The sequence below is a fragment of the Neolamprologus multifasciatus genome, chromosome 4, assembly GCF_963576455.1.
Source record: "Neolamprologus multifasciatus chromosome 4, fNeoMul1.2, whole genome shotgun sequence".
NCBI lineage: Eukaryota > Metazoa > Chordata > Actinopteri > Cichliformes > Cichlidae > Neolamprologus > Neolamprologus multifasciatus.
This window is the reverse complement of record NC_140442.1, coordinates 145,910-160,013: the sequence shown is the minus strand read 5'-3', so window position 1 is coordinate 160,013 and position 14,104 is coordinate 145,910. Positions and strand designations below refer to the sequence as shown.

Here is a 14,104-nt window from a genome sequence, read left to right as displayed (position 1 = left end):
CCCCTGCACAGTTACGTCAGCTGTAGAAAAAGATCCTGGTGTAGAAATAATATTAAATAAATTCTAACAACAGCTTATCAAGCTTAAACGTGCTGCTGTTGTTCAGCCGCTGGTTTCCTCTTTCTGGTGAGAAGTGGGCCAAAAACAAACAAGAGAGACGATCAGCTGATCATTGATCAGTTTCATGATTGAAGTAGCAGCAGGAGAGAGAGAGAGAGAGAGGCAGTCGCTCCATATATCGGTTGTTAAGCTTAGCGTGGGAATGCTTTACAAACATTCAGAGATGAACTTACACACTTGCTTTACTTCTCTCTGGGAAAACGTCCTCGGAGATGAAATGCTGGTTAGCTAGGCTCCAAATGCTCAACCAGACACCAACAGGTCCGCACGCCACAGCCGCTCTATCACGTGACCACACTGCTCCAACGTGCTGCGGTTATGAGCCGAGTTACGCCGTGTCGCAAGTTTTGTGAGGTGCTTTTTTGATATTTAGTGGATCGATTACATTTTTTATTTCTCTCCGATACCTAATATCGGATCGATCCATCTCTAGTTTATACTGGTCTGACTGCAGCTTCTACACAGTGACAGACGTGTTTCTGACATTTTACAGGTCCCGTTTAAATTCCTGCACTCGTGTTTCCAGCACAGAGGCTTCACAGCGTGTTGTAAACCTTCCAGGACTCCTTCAGTGTTCACAGCCTTGCAGCTTTCAGAACATGAACATGAAAACGAAAGTGAGAGGGGAAAGAGAAAGCAATGACGTCATCGCTGCACAGATGTTTCACGGTTTCTGTTTTGCGTTTGTGAACCAATCAGAACACTTCTGGTTGGTTTTAATAACAATAATAACAATAAAAATATTAATAATGATACGAAGAGAGTCCGTCTACGGTCAGGTTCTTCTCTCTCAGCAGATCCGCTGATTTCAGGTGTGCTGTGATTATTTCACTGGAAGTAAAATAAAGTGAAATGTGAGTGACAGGAACACGTTTATACACGAGTCGATGTCGTCCTCTCGTCCAAACGCTGAAAACTAACCAGTCTTCAAGGTTCTGAGCGCACCTTCAGCACCTGCAAGACCTACCAATCAGTGCCGGCCTCGCTCACCGGTCTGCAGGTACTTTTGCCCAAGAGGGAAAATGAAAGACGGACTTTTCCCCCAATATTTCTGTTTCCTGTTTGTAAAATAAAAGCCTGAACTCTGCTGGCAGCATGGACACGCACTCTCAGCACCGCACAGCATCTTCATCGTCTCCATCATGGTCACCTGGACCGGCCTGCTCTTCGTCCTCTGTGGCGCCCTGACCCCTGCCCTCTGCTGTGATTGGCTCACACACTACAAGCAACCGAGCAAAGAAGCCCGGGACCTCCTCACTCTCATGGTGAGTACAGCACTGACTCTGGTCCTTAAATTGGTCTTTAAAACATTCCAGGACTCCTTAGACTGTTACAAAGAGACAGTTCCAGGGTCCTTTAAAAGTTTCCAGGATCCTTGAAGACATTTCGAGAGTGATGAAATTATCCCAGGATGTCATTAAGTTAAAGAGATAAAGAGATTCCTGCTGTAAGAAGATCATTTGTAACCTTCACTGTAGCTGTTTCTGTGCTGTGATGAGCTCTGAAACCTGACTGAAAGAAGCCCTTCCTCTGCAGACGTGATGAATATTCAACACAAAGTTTACTGGCAGCTGAAACGATGCATTCAGAACCTCTAGGACATTTGTGAACAGCACAGGTCACATGTTTAGCGTGTAGACTGAAGGGGTGTCCAAATTCATGGGCTGCATCCTCCTGAGGACCCGGCCTTCGCGGTCTACGTGGGCCGGGTCCTCAGGAGGTCGGGTAGGCCGGAAGTGAGCGGCTGTGACATGTGACGCTCGAGCCTTCAGATCTGCGTCACCGCTGTCTCGGTGGAGTTTAATAAACTCGCCGTCTGCTCCTTGCTGTCTAAAATATAACAGGACACTGGAGTAAACTCTCGACCGTCTCACACTTCTGTTTAATCAGTTTTCTGTTTGACGTTTAGTCAGCTGTGTGAAAACTAGAACTTTGATCTCAGCCAAACTCACGAACAAATAAAACACTGAAAAAAGCCCAACAATAACATTTATAAGTTATCTAAGTGACTTATAGATCATGCTTAACCTGAGTAGTTAAGACCGCGGGGGGGTTGAAAACAATGTTTGATTGGAGTTAGCTGTTATCGCCCCAGCTAGCTATCGAGCTGGTGGGTAAAAGACGTCTCTCCAAATATGTCATATCTCGATAAACCGAGCAGATATTTGGAGTTTACACGGCTACATTGTCACCTGAAAATATCTTAGAAGCTTATTTTGTGACCCAGAAAGATCAATAAGAGTAATATTAAAAACGTAGTAGTGGTGACGCTATGAATTCTGGGATATTGTGGGCCAAGAAGGATACACCCGATCCATCCTTCAAATTTGGGGAAAAGGGGGACACATATGGAGGAGTCTAAGAATTTGGACAGCCTTGGGCGCGTCGCTATGACGCAGTCGGTCTACAAATGCGGCCTCAGGAGGAAGCAGCCCATGAATTTGGACACCCCCTGAATGTGGGGACGTCAACAACACGTCATGATTGGCAACAGCTCAGAGCGATGTGGTGAAATGAAGCGCCGTCTCTCTGTTTCAGGGCGATCAGCTGACTGAACAGCACTCTTCAGTTCATCCGGTTCGATTCCCAAAACATCTCTACAAGCAAATAAAAAACTCTGAGGTAGGTCACATGACTACATCGATGACATCACATCTGTTTGCCAATCAGACGCCTGCAGCTCACCTCTCTCTCTCTCCAGGTGGAGTCAAAGCTGGTTTTCATCAGAGACAGTCTGCAGCTTATTTTCTGTCTGTATCGCCATGACAACCTGTCAGCCGCTCCCTGGGGCGCCGACAAGACGGAGGGCTTCCTGACGGTCATCCACAGACAGATCATGGAACTGAGCGCGTGTGTGAGTGGACACGCCCACTTCACTGCTTTCAGCCCACTCACAGGAGCAAACATGCACCCACACCCACTCTCCTTCACCTCCTCCCAGAGCCTCCTCTTCATCAGTGCTTCACCTCCTCTCCGAGCCTCAGTCTGAACTGTTCTTTGTCTCCAGGTTTCCACCAACAGTCCAGCCAACAGCAGACTGAGGAGCTACTACAGGACTCTGGCCAACAGTACTCTGTCTTGCTCTGTAAGTACAAGTACTGTAGTACTCATTGTATTATTGTGTGTAGTGACAGTGGTAATGAGTGTAGTACTGTGTGTACAGGGCTGCGGTACTGCGTCATGGCAGCTGCTCAGGAAGGAAACCAAACTGCGCCTGGAACAGCTGGAGCTGCTCGTGGCCTCCATCAGAGTTCCTGCTGCTGCCAGCAGGAGGCGCTCTGCAGCAACGCAACAGCAACGCAACACTGACACAATATCCAAAGACTGTGTCTGATGTTCCCCTCTCTATTTATTTATTTATGTATTTATTCAGATTATTTATGTATTTATTTGAAATATTTATTTATTTTTCTACATATTTCTTCAAACACTGTTTGTTTGTTTGTTACTTCAGAGTAACTCAGTGCTTTAAGTACAGAAACTTTGTCTTCCAAATATTTCTGTCGTGCATTTTAGTCACTCTGACTTTTTACTTTAGATTGGTCTTATTTATTTATTTTTTTGTATTAACATTTCATATGCTTTACTTTTTTAAAATAAGTTATTGAAATAAATTCTGTCTCATTTAAACTGAGCTGCATTCAGTGGTTGTAGGGAGGAAGAACTCCTTTTTAACAGGAAGAGACCTCCATCAGTAGCATGCTCATGGAGGGTGCTCTCTGATGGGATGGAGAATGCAAAGAAGCATTCACGAACAATAAAACAATGATCTTTACTCTTAATGAGATCCATTTCCACGTGGACGATGTGTTTCTGTTCTTCATTCTTTCTTGTTTGGCTCTCGGCGAAGGCGGTCGCACTTTTCTCCTCTTCCTTCTTATCTTCCCTGCTTAGCCTCTTGTGTCCTTGTCTTGTCTCGTGTACATTACTTTCCCTGAACAGTCTCTCACTGTCGTTCTCTAAAACCCAAAAGAGAATTATGGATTTGATCAACTGGTCTCTGAATGCTATTGACACCCTTTAACGAGAAGTCTGGGCTCGGGAGAGCCCGAGTGCCCTGGAGGGACTTTGCCTGCCGGATACACGATGGACGGGTGGCAGACATGGAGGGTCTGTCGATCGAGGATGCTGAAGATATCTACCTATGAACCATGATAACAGGGTTCTTGCTGATCGGAGCTGGCTTGGCCCTGGCTTATTGGAGAATTAAGAAAGTGGAACCGGCTGTTCAAACCCCCCCAAGGCTGCCCACTGGGATTGAAACGATGGGACGAGGCGCGGCTTCTCAGAACGGGCTCACTGAGTGCAGCACGGTTAAGATCATGGAGAAGCTTACAGCTGCAGTGAATACTCAGAATAAGACCTCTGAGCGTACATTTGATTACATCGAGGAGAAGTTCACTCAGAATAACATCTGTGAGTGAAAGTTGGATCACATCGTGGAGCAGCTCACTGCAGTCGTGAGTCACGACTGCAGAGCGGAGTAAGTTTGATAACATCATGGAGAAGCTCACGGCTCTCCAACGGGAGATTGAGAGACCAGTGTTGGTGTGTTAAAGAACAGCTTTGAAATTCTCATGAGTTTTTCGCATAAAAGAAAAATCACCATCATAATGCGGCTGTCCCTTCGCCGCCAGCTGTGGGCTCAAGGCTCACAGTGGTCCAAGTGTCGGCTCAGGGAGTTTGTGCGATCGCTCAGACACATGAAACATTAGAGGGAACATTGCCTCCAAGGTATGTTCCCTCTAAACTGAGCGCGTGAGCAATCGCACACTGCTACATGGTCTCCCCACACAGGAAATCTGCGCTGCGCACAAAAAAAAAATCCAGCCCGAATTGGAATTAAAGTAAATACATGTATTTATTTTATTTCGCTGATTGTCTGTGTGCAGAGACTGTGTCAGCAGTGCGCGATTGCTCACGCGCTCAGCCCTGAGGGAACAGTCTTCATCAGGGTTTGATAGGCAGGGCTAACAGCAGCCCGGGCTCACCATCAGCCAACACCTGACTCTTTGAACCCTTAGAGGGCGCCAAAGGTTAAAAAGACAGATGTCTGTGTTATATTCCCACTGTGGTGTCAGTACACTATTAGAGCTTATGCCGAGTCAGACTGCACACACAATAGTTTGTTTTCGAGCTGACTTCTTCTTTATTGGGATAACACAGAAGTAACACACACACATAACTGGGCGTGGTGCCCCCTACTGGCGATGGCTTGCATAGCACACAATAACTCTTGGTTCATACATAACAGTCTGTACACAAGAAAACAATAAACCTCAACAATGTTGTATAAAATTATGCAAGACATACAAAACAATCTGTGAAAAGGGCCAAAGGTCATACATTAAATCCACCCATTGTCTTTCGCAGGTCTAAACAAAAGACAATCCAGACATTAAAATTCTGCTTGTGCACAAGAGTGGCATCAAAATTTGATCCTATACAATAAAAAACAATAAAAAACAAAGCGTAATGGTATAAACTGGGATATTTTACTGGAACCACAAACTGTGTAGAGAAACAGTAAAACTGTAAGGTCCCCCTCCTCACTGCATCCTGGTGGTTTAGTGCCCTGTAACATTTTCCACCCACTTCGGGTGTTATCGGTAACATTGCTGCTAATAACGCCCATTGAATGGACCAATAGCATCCAAGTGGGTGGGTCTCTCCCCTAACTTACTTCTAAAGATCTGGGGTCCCATGTCATGCTTGGTAACAGCGGACCACCCAAGTCTCACCCTTAACCAGGGCTGGACTGGGACAAAAAATCGGCCCGGGCATTTTGACTAGAGACCGGCCCACCAAAAATGTGATGTCATTCAGGGGTAAAACCGCAAAGGATTCTGGGAACTTGTGGCAAGCGGTACTAGCGCACACAGGCTTTCAACTGAACTCAGTTACACAGCGATAAAAAGAAACACAAAAAATGGCAAGAAACTGTTGTATTATTAACTGCAATAGCCGGTGTTGTGCCTAAAAGTGATTGTCTGCCAAAAACTGATTTCCGGTATTTGCCAAAAACTGATTGCTCGTATTTAAATTGCTATAAGTAACTTGTTGGGCTATTATGTGAAACATATGTCAAATGCATCCCTCATGGATGACATAAAGTCATATTGAGCTACAAACAACATTAGTGTAACAAGGTAGAAGCCGCAATCAGTCTTTGGCAGTGACTTTTATATAACCTTTATTTATGCCGTTAAAAAAAAGTCTAATTAACATTAAAAATGTCTTTTGTAAGAAGTAGTTGGACAGCAGAAATGGCTCAAATATTACAATAGTTCTGTAAAAATATTTAAAGTGGGGATAAAGGACCGGATTGGTTATAATGTAAGTACAATAACACAGAGTTGTAAAGATACTTGAAAAAACAGCTAATTTTTTAATTCCATATATAGCCCCTTTGTAAACGCTGTTCACCGAAGTCTATTTACCAACATAGATATTACACATAAAAAATACACGCAAACATTGGAAATCAGTTTTTGGCAGGCAATCACTTTTTGGCACAACACCTGTTGCATGACAGCCACGGGAAGCCGTAAAGAGATCGGTTGTTATCGGATTACGTCGTGGAAATTGTTTAAGACATGTTTCCGAAGTAACAAAGAGCCGATGGATGGCCTATAAGATTTCTAAACAAGGGGGAGGGTGCATCTGACCTCCTCGCTGTAATTGGTCCAGCTCAGAGTCGATCATGACCAATTGGCCAATCCAACACCTTTCATTATTTATACCCTTCCAAAATAAAAAATAAAAAAATCGATCGGCCCATAAAAACAAAAAATCGCCATCGGGCATACCGGGCAAATGCCCGGTATGCCCGATGGCCAGTCCAGCTATGCCCTTAACCCCCAACATTGAAATGTGCTCAGGGCACTCGAGACGGCTGTCAACGTTCGTTTCATCCCGTACGTCCAGTTAGGGAACAACAAGAATACAACTTTAATATGGCCCATAAAGGTGAAGTTTTATCTGCAGTTAAACTATTAAAAAACAGACATACGAGGTGGAACCAAAGAGAGTTCATTTGAAAACACCCACGTTTTCTCACTTCTCGTGAATAAGACAGAAGTCTTTCTTATCTGGTTACTTTTAAAAAATACTTTATTTGGCCTTTTTCAGCTTTATTTGATGAAGAGAGGACAGGAGAGCAGGGCAGAGAGAGAAGGGAGACAGCTCAACGCATATTTTTGTGACTATAAAAGTAATCCACATACTTGTATGTACATTATAGGGAAATATATCCATGTACTATTTGATTGTTGTTTTTTATTAATCTTGGTCAGATATGAGACGACACAGGACAGCTGGAATTTTTTCCATAGTGTAACCAGACAGTACTCAGATTACTTTCTCATGTATCCGGCCCAGTTTCAGATCGGGACTCACTGTGGTGGTGAGACAGTTGAAACCTTCAGGCTTTTATCGTAAAATGTTCTCGTAGATATTCACTTTCAAACATTTCCTCGGAGACATTTTTCTAAACATGCATTTTGGTAGAACTGTATCTACGATGCTAACATTTCACTCGCTCGTGTTCATTTCAGGCAGAACGACCCGAATGTTGCATTATTTTTATTGCGTTTTTGTGCTGCTGTGGTTCAACGAGTGGCCTTAAAAAGTCTTTAATTATTGCTCACATGTGGGAGGGAACATTTTATCAAATCCACCCTGGAGTCTGAAGGACCGGGAGGCAATATATTTAATGAGGAACAGATTAACGTCGCACAGAGTTCATGTTAGTCTGAGAATGACTCGCAGATGAGCCGCTCAAAGGCAGCTGCAGTTAGTTTGGCATCAGAGCAGTGGGGTCACCCTCAGGGGTCAGGGGTCAGGGATGGTGACCTGTGTGTCTCAGGTCAGTTTTTTCTGTCTTAAAGGTTAATTTTTAATCACTTTAATAATTCGTCAGGCATCAAACAGGTGAAAACTGATTCTACTGTCAGTAGATCATCTTTAGGTGCAGAGAGGACCGAGGACTCAGATGTGTGTGCATCATCTGTCTACGTTTATGTCTTATCCCTGCACGGTTGGTGTGGAGGACCCACAACTCATTAAAGACATCAAAGGGCTATTCAATTGTATTCTATCAGAAACAGCACATCGTGTTTCGTGTTTAAACACACTGCTGATCATCGGTAACATGTGATGGGAGCTTTCCGATGAAGCACAGCAGAATCAGTCATTCGAGTACTTTAGGGTAAAAGCTGCCTCGGCTCAGTGTCGCTCTGACTCTGCAGCTCGCTTCAGTTTCAGCGTCACTCGCCCCGCGCTTGGTGACACTGAGTGACTCGTCGAAGCTGAAGTGGAAAACGAAACACTCGCCGAGATCTCATTTCTCCACAGAGGAGCTCCACGCTTCCTTCCTTCTTTCTTTTCTGTCTAAATGTGACTGAAGCTGCACTTCCTGCCTCTCTGCTGCTCTCTCTTCTTCTCTGTAAACTTAAACTGAAGCGTTAAACCACTTCCTGTGACGAAACTCACAGGTTTTACTTTGATTCATAGACGCAAACACAAGGACGAGGACAGTTCTGTCCACGAACACTTACTGAGAAACTACAACAGACATCATTGTTTCCATGTGACTCAAAGGGAACAGGCAGCAACAATCAAAGTGTTTGTTTGTTTGTTTCATGAAAAACAACAAACTGAATATTAATCCTTTATTTTCTGAATGAGAAACATGGATCATTACAGAGCAATCGCTTCAAACAGCACATCTCTGAACCGCGTCTCCGATTCAAATTCAGCACATAAGCATCAACAACCAAAGTGAAACCACCAAAATAAAACATCCATCGACCATCCATCCATTGATCATCCATCCATTGATCATCCATCCATCGACCATCCATCCATCGACCAGCCATCCATCGACCATCCATCCAGCCATCCATCGATCATCCATCCATCGACCATCCATCCAGCCATCCATCGATCATCCATTCATCGACCATCCATCCATCGACCATCCATCCAGCCATCCATCGACCATCCATCCAGCCATCCATCGATCATCCATCCATCCATCGATCATCCATCCATCAATCATCCATCCATCCATCCATCAACCAGCCATCCATCGACCATCCATCCATCGACCATCCATCCATCCATCCATCCATCCATCGACCATCCATCCATCGACCATCCATCCATCCATCCATCCATCGACCATCCATCCATCCATCCATCGATCATCCATCCATCCATCGACCATCCATCGATCATCCATCCATCCATCCATCCATCCGTCGACCATCCATCCATCGATCTGTATTTTATCTCCTTACTTTTGACTTTCAGCAAAACTCAGATGTTCACAAACTTTTGTGTCTAATGAGGAGTCAGCATTCCAATCATCCAATCAGAATCAGGTGATGACAGTGCACTTTATTTTTGAGTTTATAACTAGCTGACCACTGGAGGAGTTTTACAGGACACACACACACAAGGACAGAAAAGTGAGGAGAAAAACTGCAGGATAAAGATTAGTCCTAACACCAGCTGGTTGACTGTGTAACAGTAAATTAACTACAGATTTTTCCCGGCAGTTTCGATAGCTCGCTGTTTAAACCAAACTGAGTTTTTGGGGGCAATAATGAGCTGATTCTCAATACTTGGTCCGTTTTTTAAGTATTTCACCACCAAAAACAACACATAAGAGAAAATGAACAGTAGTTACAAAGGTCTTGCTGTGTTTGTCTAATATGTATCTGCTTTGATGACATCAGGCTACAGATGAGTACGTTTTATTTTTGCCTTTTTTGACTTGTTACCTTGTTCATTTACATCATTATTTTAAAACTGTATTTAATTCTGTAGTTTTGTTTATTTTGTAGTTTTTCATTTAAGTTTCAACTGAAGTAGTTTTTATAAGACTTGAACATAATTATTGTTGCACTTTAACCAGCTGCACACTTCTGTTACAGTTTATTTCTAAATCAAATAAACTAAAGAAGCAGCTGACGTATTTACAGTTTGTGAGTTTGCTTCCGTTTCTCCTTTGAATAGATTTTATTGATATAGTTTTCCAAGTTTATAAAATCGTTTCATTGAGTTTCATTGTTTTTAAAACTTTATTTTAGTGTAGTTAAAAAATGTTCACATCAAGTCTTAGTTTTAGTGAACAGTAATGATCTTGTGGAGCTAACATCACATAAGAGCTTTTGATTCTTCTGCCCATTTAAAAACGTTTTGCTTTGACACTGCACACTGAAGTGGTACTGCAGTAATGTGATTACTTTTAGAAAGTGCTCGTTGAGACACGGAGCACTTCATTAAAGAGTCTGGGGCCTCCAGCCGACGACACACGTAGCTGACGTCAGCTGTCCATAAACTTTTGACCGTCAATGTTTCCATATGTTTGTGCATCTCTGCTGTTGCTGGATTTCTTACCATGTTGAGTCAGCAGTTGCAAGGCGAAGGCTCGCGCGCCACCTCGCACCCTGAGGGGGTGGCCAGGATGCAGCGGGGCCTGAGGTTGGGAAATTTCCAGAAGTTCTTAGAAATGTTTAATTTTTGTTGAATGCATCAGAGTTTCATTTACTGCTTTCCAGGATGAAGCTTTATTTAAACCACAACATGACACAGACTCTCATCAGAACCACAACAACCACCAGAGGAAGAACCAGATCAGCGCAGACCTCCGACACCTCCGACACCTCCGACACCTCCAACCCTGCAGCACCCCTGCCAACGGTGAGTGTCTCGAGATATCAAAGCACTGAAGCAGTTTTAGATCAGCTGTGGGCTTTATTGATATCCTCAGATTAATCCTCAGACTTCTGGATTAAACACATTTCATTAGAACAACAGCTTGAAACCTGATGCCATTATTGATTTTCTATTGCTCAGTCAGCTGTTGAACTTTCAGTTACTGTTTCCTAAGATCGTTGATCATTTATGTCTGCGACAGCTTTATTTGTAATTTGATGAATGAAGTCTGCAGTTTGGAAAAACATCAGCTGGTTTTTAACCCTGTGAAACAGAAATGTGGCAAATATGAAACATTTTGTGTCACAGGGTTTCAGAGCTCTACATCATCAGTGCGACTGACAAAAAACCTGATCCTTCAAAAAATACCAAGTAAAACTCAAATTTATAATGATTTTGTTCCTAATTTGTTAGAAGGTTTAAAACAGGTTTTGAGGGTTTTAATAAAGTTTGAAGACTTTTTAGCGTTGTGCCCTGGCTGCCTGCGAGCTCTGTGCTGTTGAATAAAGTTGCATTTTGAACAATTTGGCTTCGGGTCCCTGTGTGCCGGTGATTAAAAGCCCCTGATGATTAGCAGTAAGGCGCTAACGAAGGCGCTTTAAGTTTCATTTCAGGGCCAAAGCTTCAGATAAGTGACTCATTGACTTTCAAGACTTTTCTTCTTCATTAGAGTCAGAACGTGAATTTTCCACTCATGATGCGAGACGAGAACGTCAGCTGACGGTTGGCGCCCGATCGGGTCTCGTAGCTCTGACGAATAATTCCACCAACGCTCCGAGGCGCAGCGGGAAAACCTGCTGACTGGAAAGAGTGTTGCGTTTTTACGTCTGATAGGAGCTGAGCGAGCGACACGTCACCTCGGCGCACTACAAATACCGTTCGCTCAAAGTGCCCGGTATCAGTCCGGCCGATCGCTCACAGGTCAGAGTTCAGCTTTGGTGACTGTAGCTACCTTTACTTCTCTCAGAGCTGTGATGTCACATCCCATCAGGCATTTAGATGGGTAGTCAGGGAAACTGGGATGTTTTACGTATCTGAGCTGAAACCAAAGATATGATCATAAATATGCGGACATGTCTAACTTCTCACCGATGTTGTTTTTTTTCATAAATACCTGTTTATGAGCTTTACACCACTCCTCTAGTGACTCACCTGGCAGTAGAGGGTCCAGGTTGTGCTTTCAATCAGATTCTTAGTGGTTTGTGAGTGAGTCATACAGGTAGATGTCCTCTCATTGGCTGATGTGCTGACATCCAGCCCATCTGCTTCTCTCTGTTCCAGGTTACCTGCCGGCTCACACAGCACACACCTCAGACCAGACAAGGACCTGCTCGGCTCTCATGGCGCCCTCCATCGTCCTCCTCATTCTCTTGCCGCTCTTTGGTCTCCAGATGATGCTGGTTGCCAAGCCAACGCCGCGGTGCCGTCCTCTGACAGGAAGAGTGGTTACGGAAGCCCACCATCTACTCAAAGCCATGGTAGGAACGGAAACCCTCACACCTTAACATCAGCTGCTGTTAGTCGGTCATCTGTCCATAAAGATTTAGTGATTCCTGTTTGTCCTGTAGGGACCCAAATTTCCTCCCCACTGCCGGCCGGTCAACGCCAATATCTCCTTTCCAGACTCCACCCTCCCCACCACTGCAGCCAATCGATCTCAGGTAAACTTCACCGTGGCCTGTCGGCTCTCACAGAGCTTTGTTTTCTATGTCTGAATATGACCTGATTGGTCCACTGCAGTGTCCCCGAGTACTGTGGGTCGTCTACAAGTCACTCGAAGGCATGTGGCTGACGTACGAGGAACACGAGCTACCTGTGGGAGATGGCGGAGTCCACTGGGACGAGAAGAAACTCGAAGAATTCTTCACCCTGCAGGACCGTCTGCAGGATGAGGGTCGCTGTGTGAGTACCGGAGCCCATCTCAGTAGAACCGCCTCAGTCATTGTGGTCTCTGTAATCTGTCTGGTAGTTTCTGTAGAACTGGTCTGAGGTCTGATGGTCTCTGTAGAACCAGCCTGTGTAGAACCAGCTTGTGTAGAACCAGCATATGTAGAACCAGCCTCCTGTTGCTGTGGTTTGACGGTTCTAAATGGCGGTCCGTGTCTCCGCAGCTGCCCTCGGACGTGGAAGCATCAGGTCTCCTGTCGTCGTACTTCAGTAACGTCACAGCAGTCATTGGGCAGCAGGTAAAAATTGATCTCTGATTCCGTCACGAGTAATAAATATATTTTTATTAAATCAATTCAACATCAAATGAACGATATAAAATGATTAAATGTTGTATTAAAGCTTCGCCTTCATAAATGACATGTTTGAGTCACTGTGTGTGGACCAATGAGAGCTGAGTGGGCGTGTCTTGTCGTGTCTCACAGGACAGTGCAGCGTGTGGTTGGGAGGCTCTGAGGAGAGATGTGATCTGGGTCCTAAAGTCCACCCAGCAGATACACAGGTCCTGCTTCAACTGGAGCCACGCCCAATGAAAAAATCCTTTGCCACGCCCACCAAGGAGTACTGATAATCATATATTATATTTATACCTTTATTTATTCACATGTATTTATTATTTATTGCTTTTGTACTTTTTTAAATTAAAAATTTCTTTATTTTTCTGATTTCATTTTTTCTTATTTTTTATTGTTCAAATGTTTCATTTCATCAGAATAAAGCATCAAAAAACGCACTCTCTTCTTTTCATTGTTATTTTTATAAGTCTGGGTTTGGCAGCAGGAGGGTCTGTAATGTCAGATGTAGGAGTGCAGCGAGGGTAAAACAAGAACTTTGAAATGAATTAAATGAGCGTGAGGCTCTGATCAGCTGTGCTGCCACTCTGATGCTCTTTATGGCTGACTCGAACACGCTCAGCATGAGTTGTGTGCCTGATTTTAAAACAGTCTATGCTTTTCATATGAAGCTGAAGTACAGCGACCTCAGCTCTACGTCTGCACCATGAACGCATCACAGGGAGGAGGAGAAAGGATGCGCTGAGGCTGTGAGCGCCGGTGTGATGTCATTATTTTGGTATTTCTGAGCGAGCCTCCGTGTGGTCACTGGAAGCATCACCAGCAGCATGAAAAACAGTGAAAGTGAACTAACTGCCATCACACCGATCATATCCGAAGGTCAGGGTCACTTTACCATCTGATCATGAGCAGCAGTAATTGTGGTAGTAGTAACAGTAACAGCAGAAGCATCATCTGAGATGTTTCCAGTGAAACTGTTATGAGCTTTGATTGGAGCTTTCAGGTGAAGCTGATGGCTG

At 44.2% G+C, this 14,104-nt stretch overlaps 1 protein-coding gene across 1 annotated transcript; it reads left to right on the top strand.

The window, feature by feature from the left end:
* The first annotated feature begins 898 nt into the window (after positions 1–898).
* LOC146519318 (interferon a3-like) lies at positions 899–4,450 on the top strand. Its single transcript, XM_085156105.1, has 5 exons — positions 899–1,385; positions 2,659–2,742; positions 2,822–2,974; positions 3,128–3,205; positions 3,284–4,450. Exons 1-5 carry the CDS (start codon positions 1,263–1,265, stop codon positions 3,452–3,454), a joined length of 609 nt encoding a protein of 202 aa, XP_085012231.1. The 5' UTR covers positions 899–1,262; the 3' UTR covers positions 3,455–4,450.
* The last annotated feature ends 9,654 nt before the right edge of the window (positions 4,451–14,104 follow it).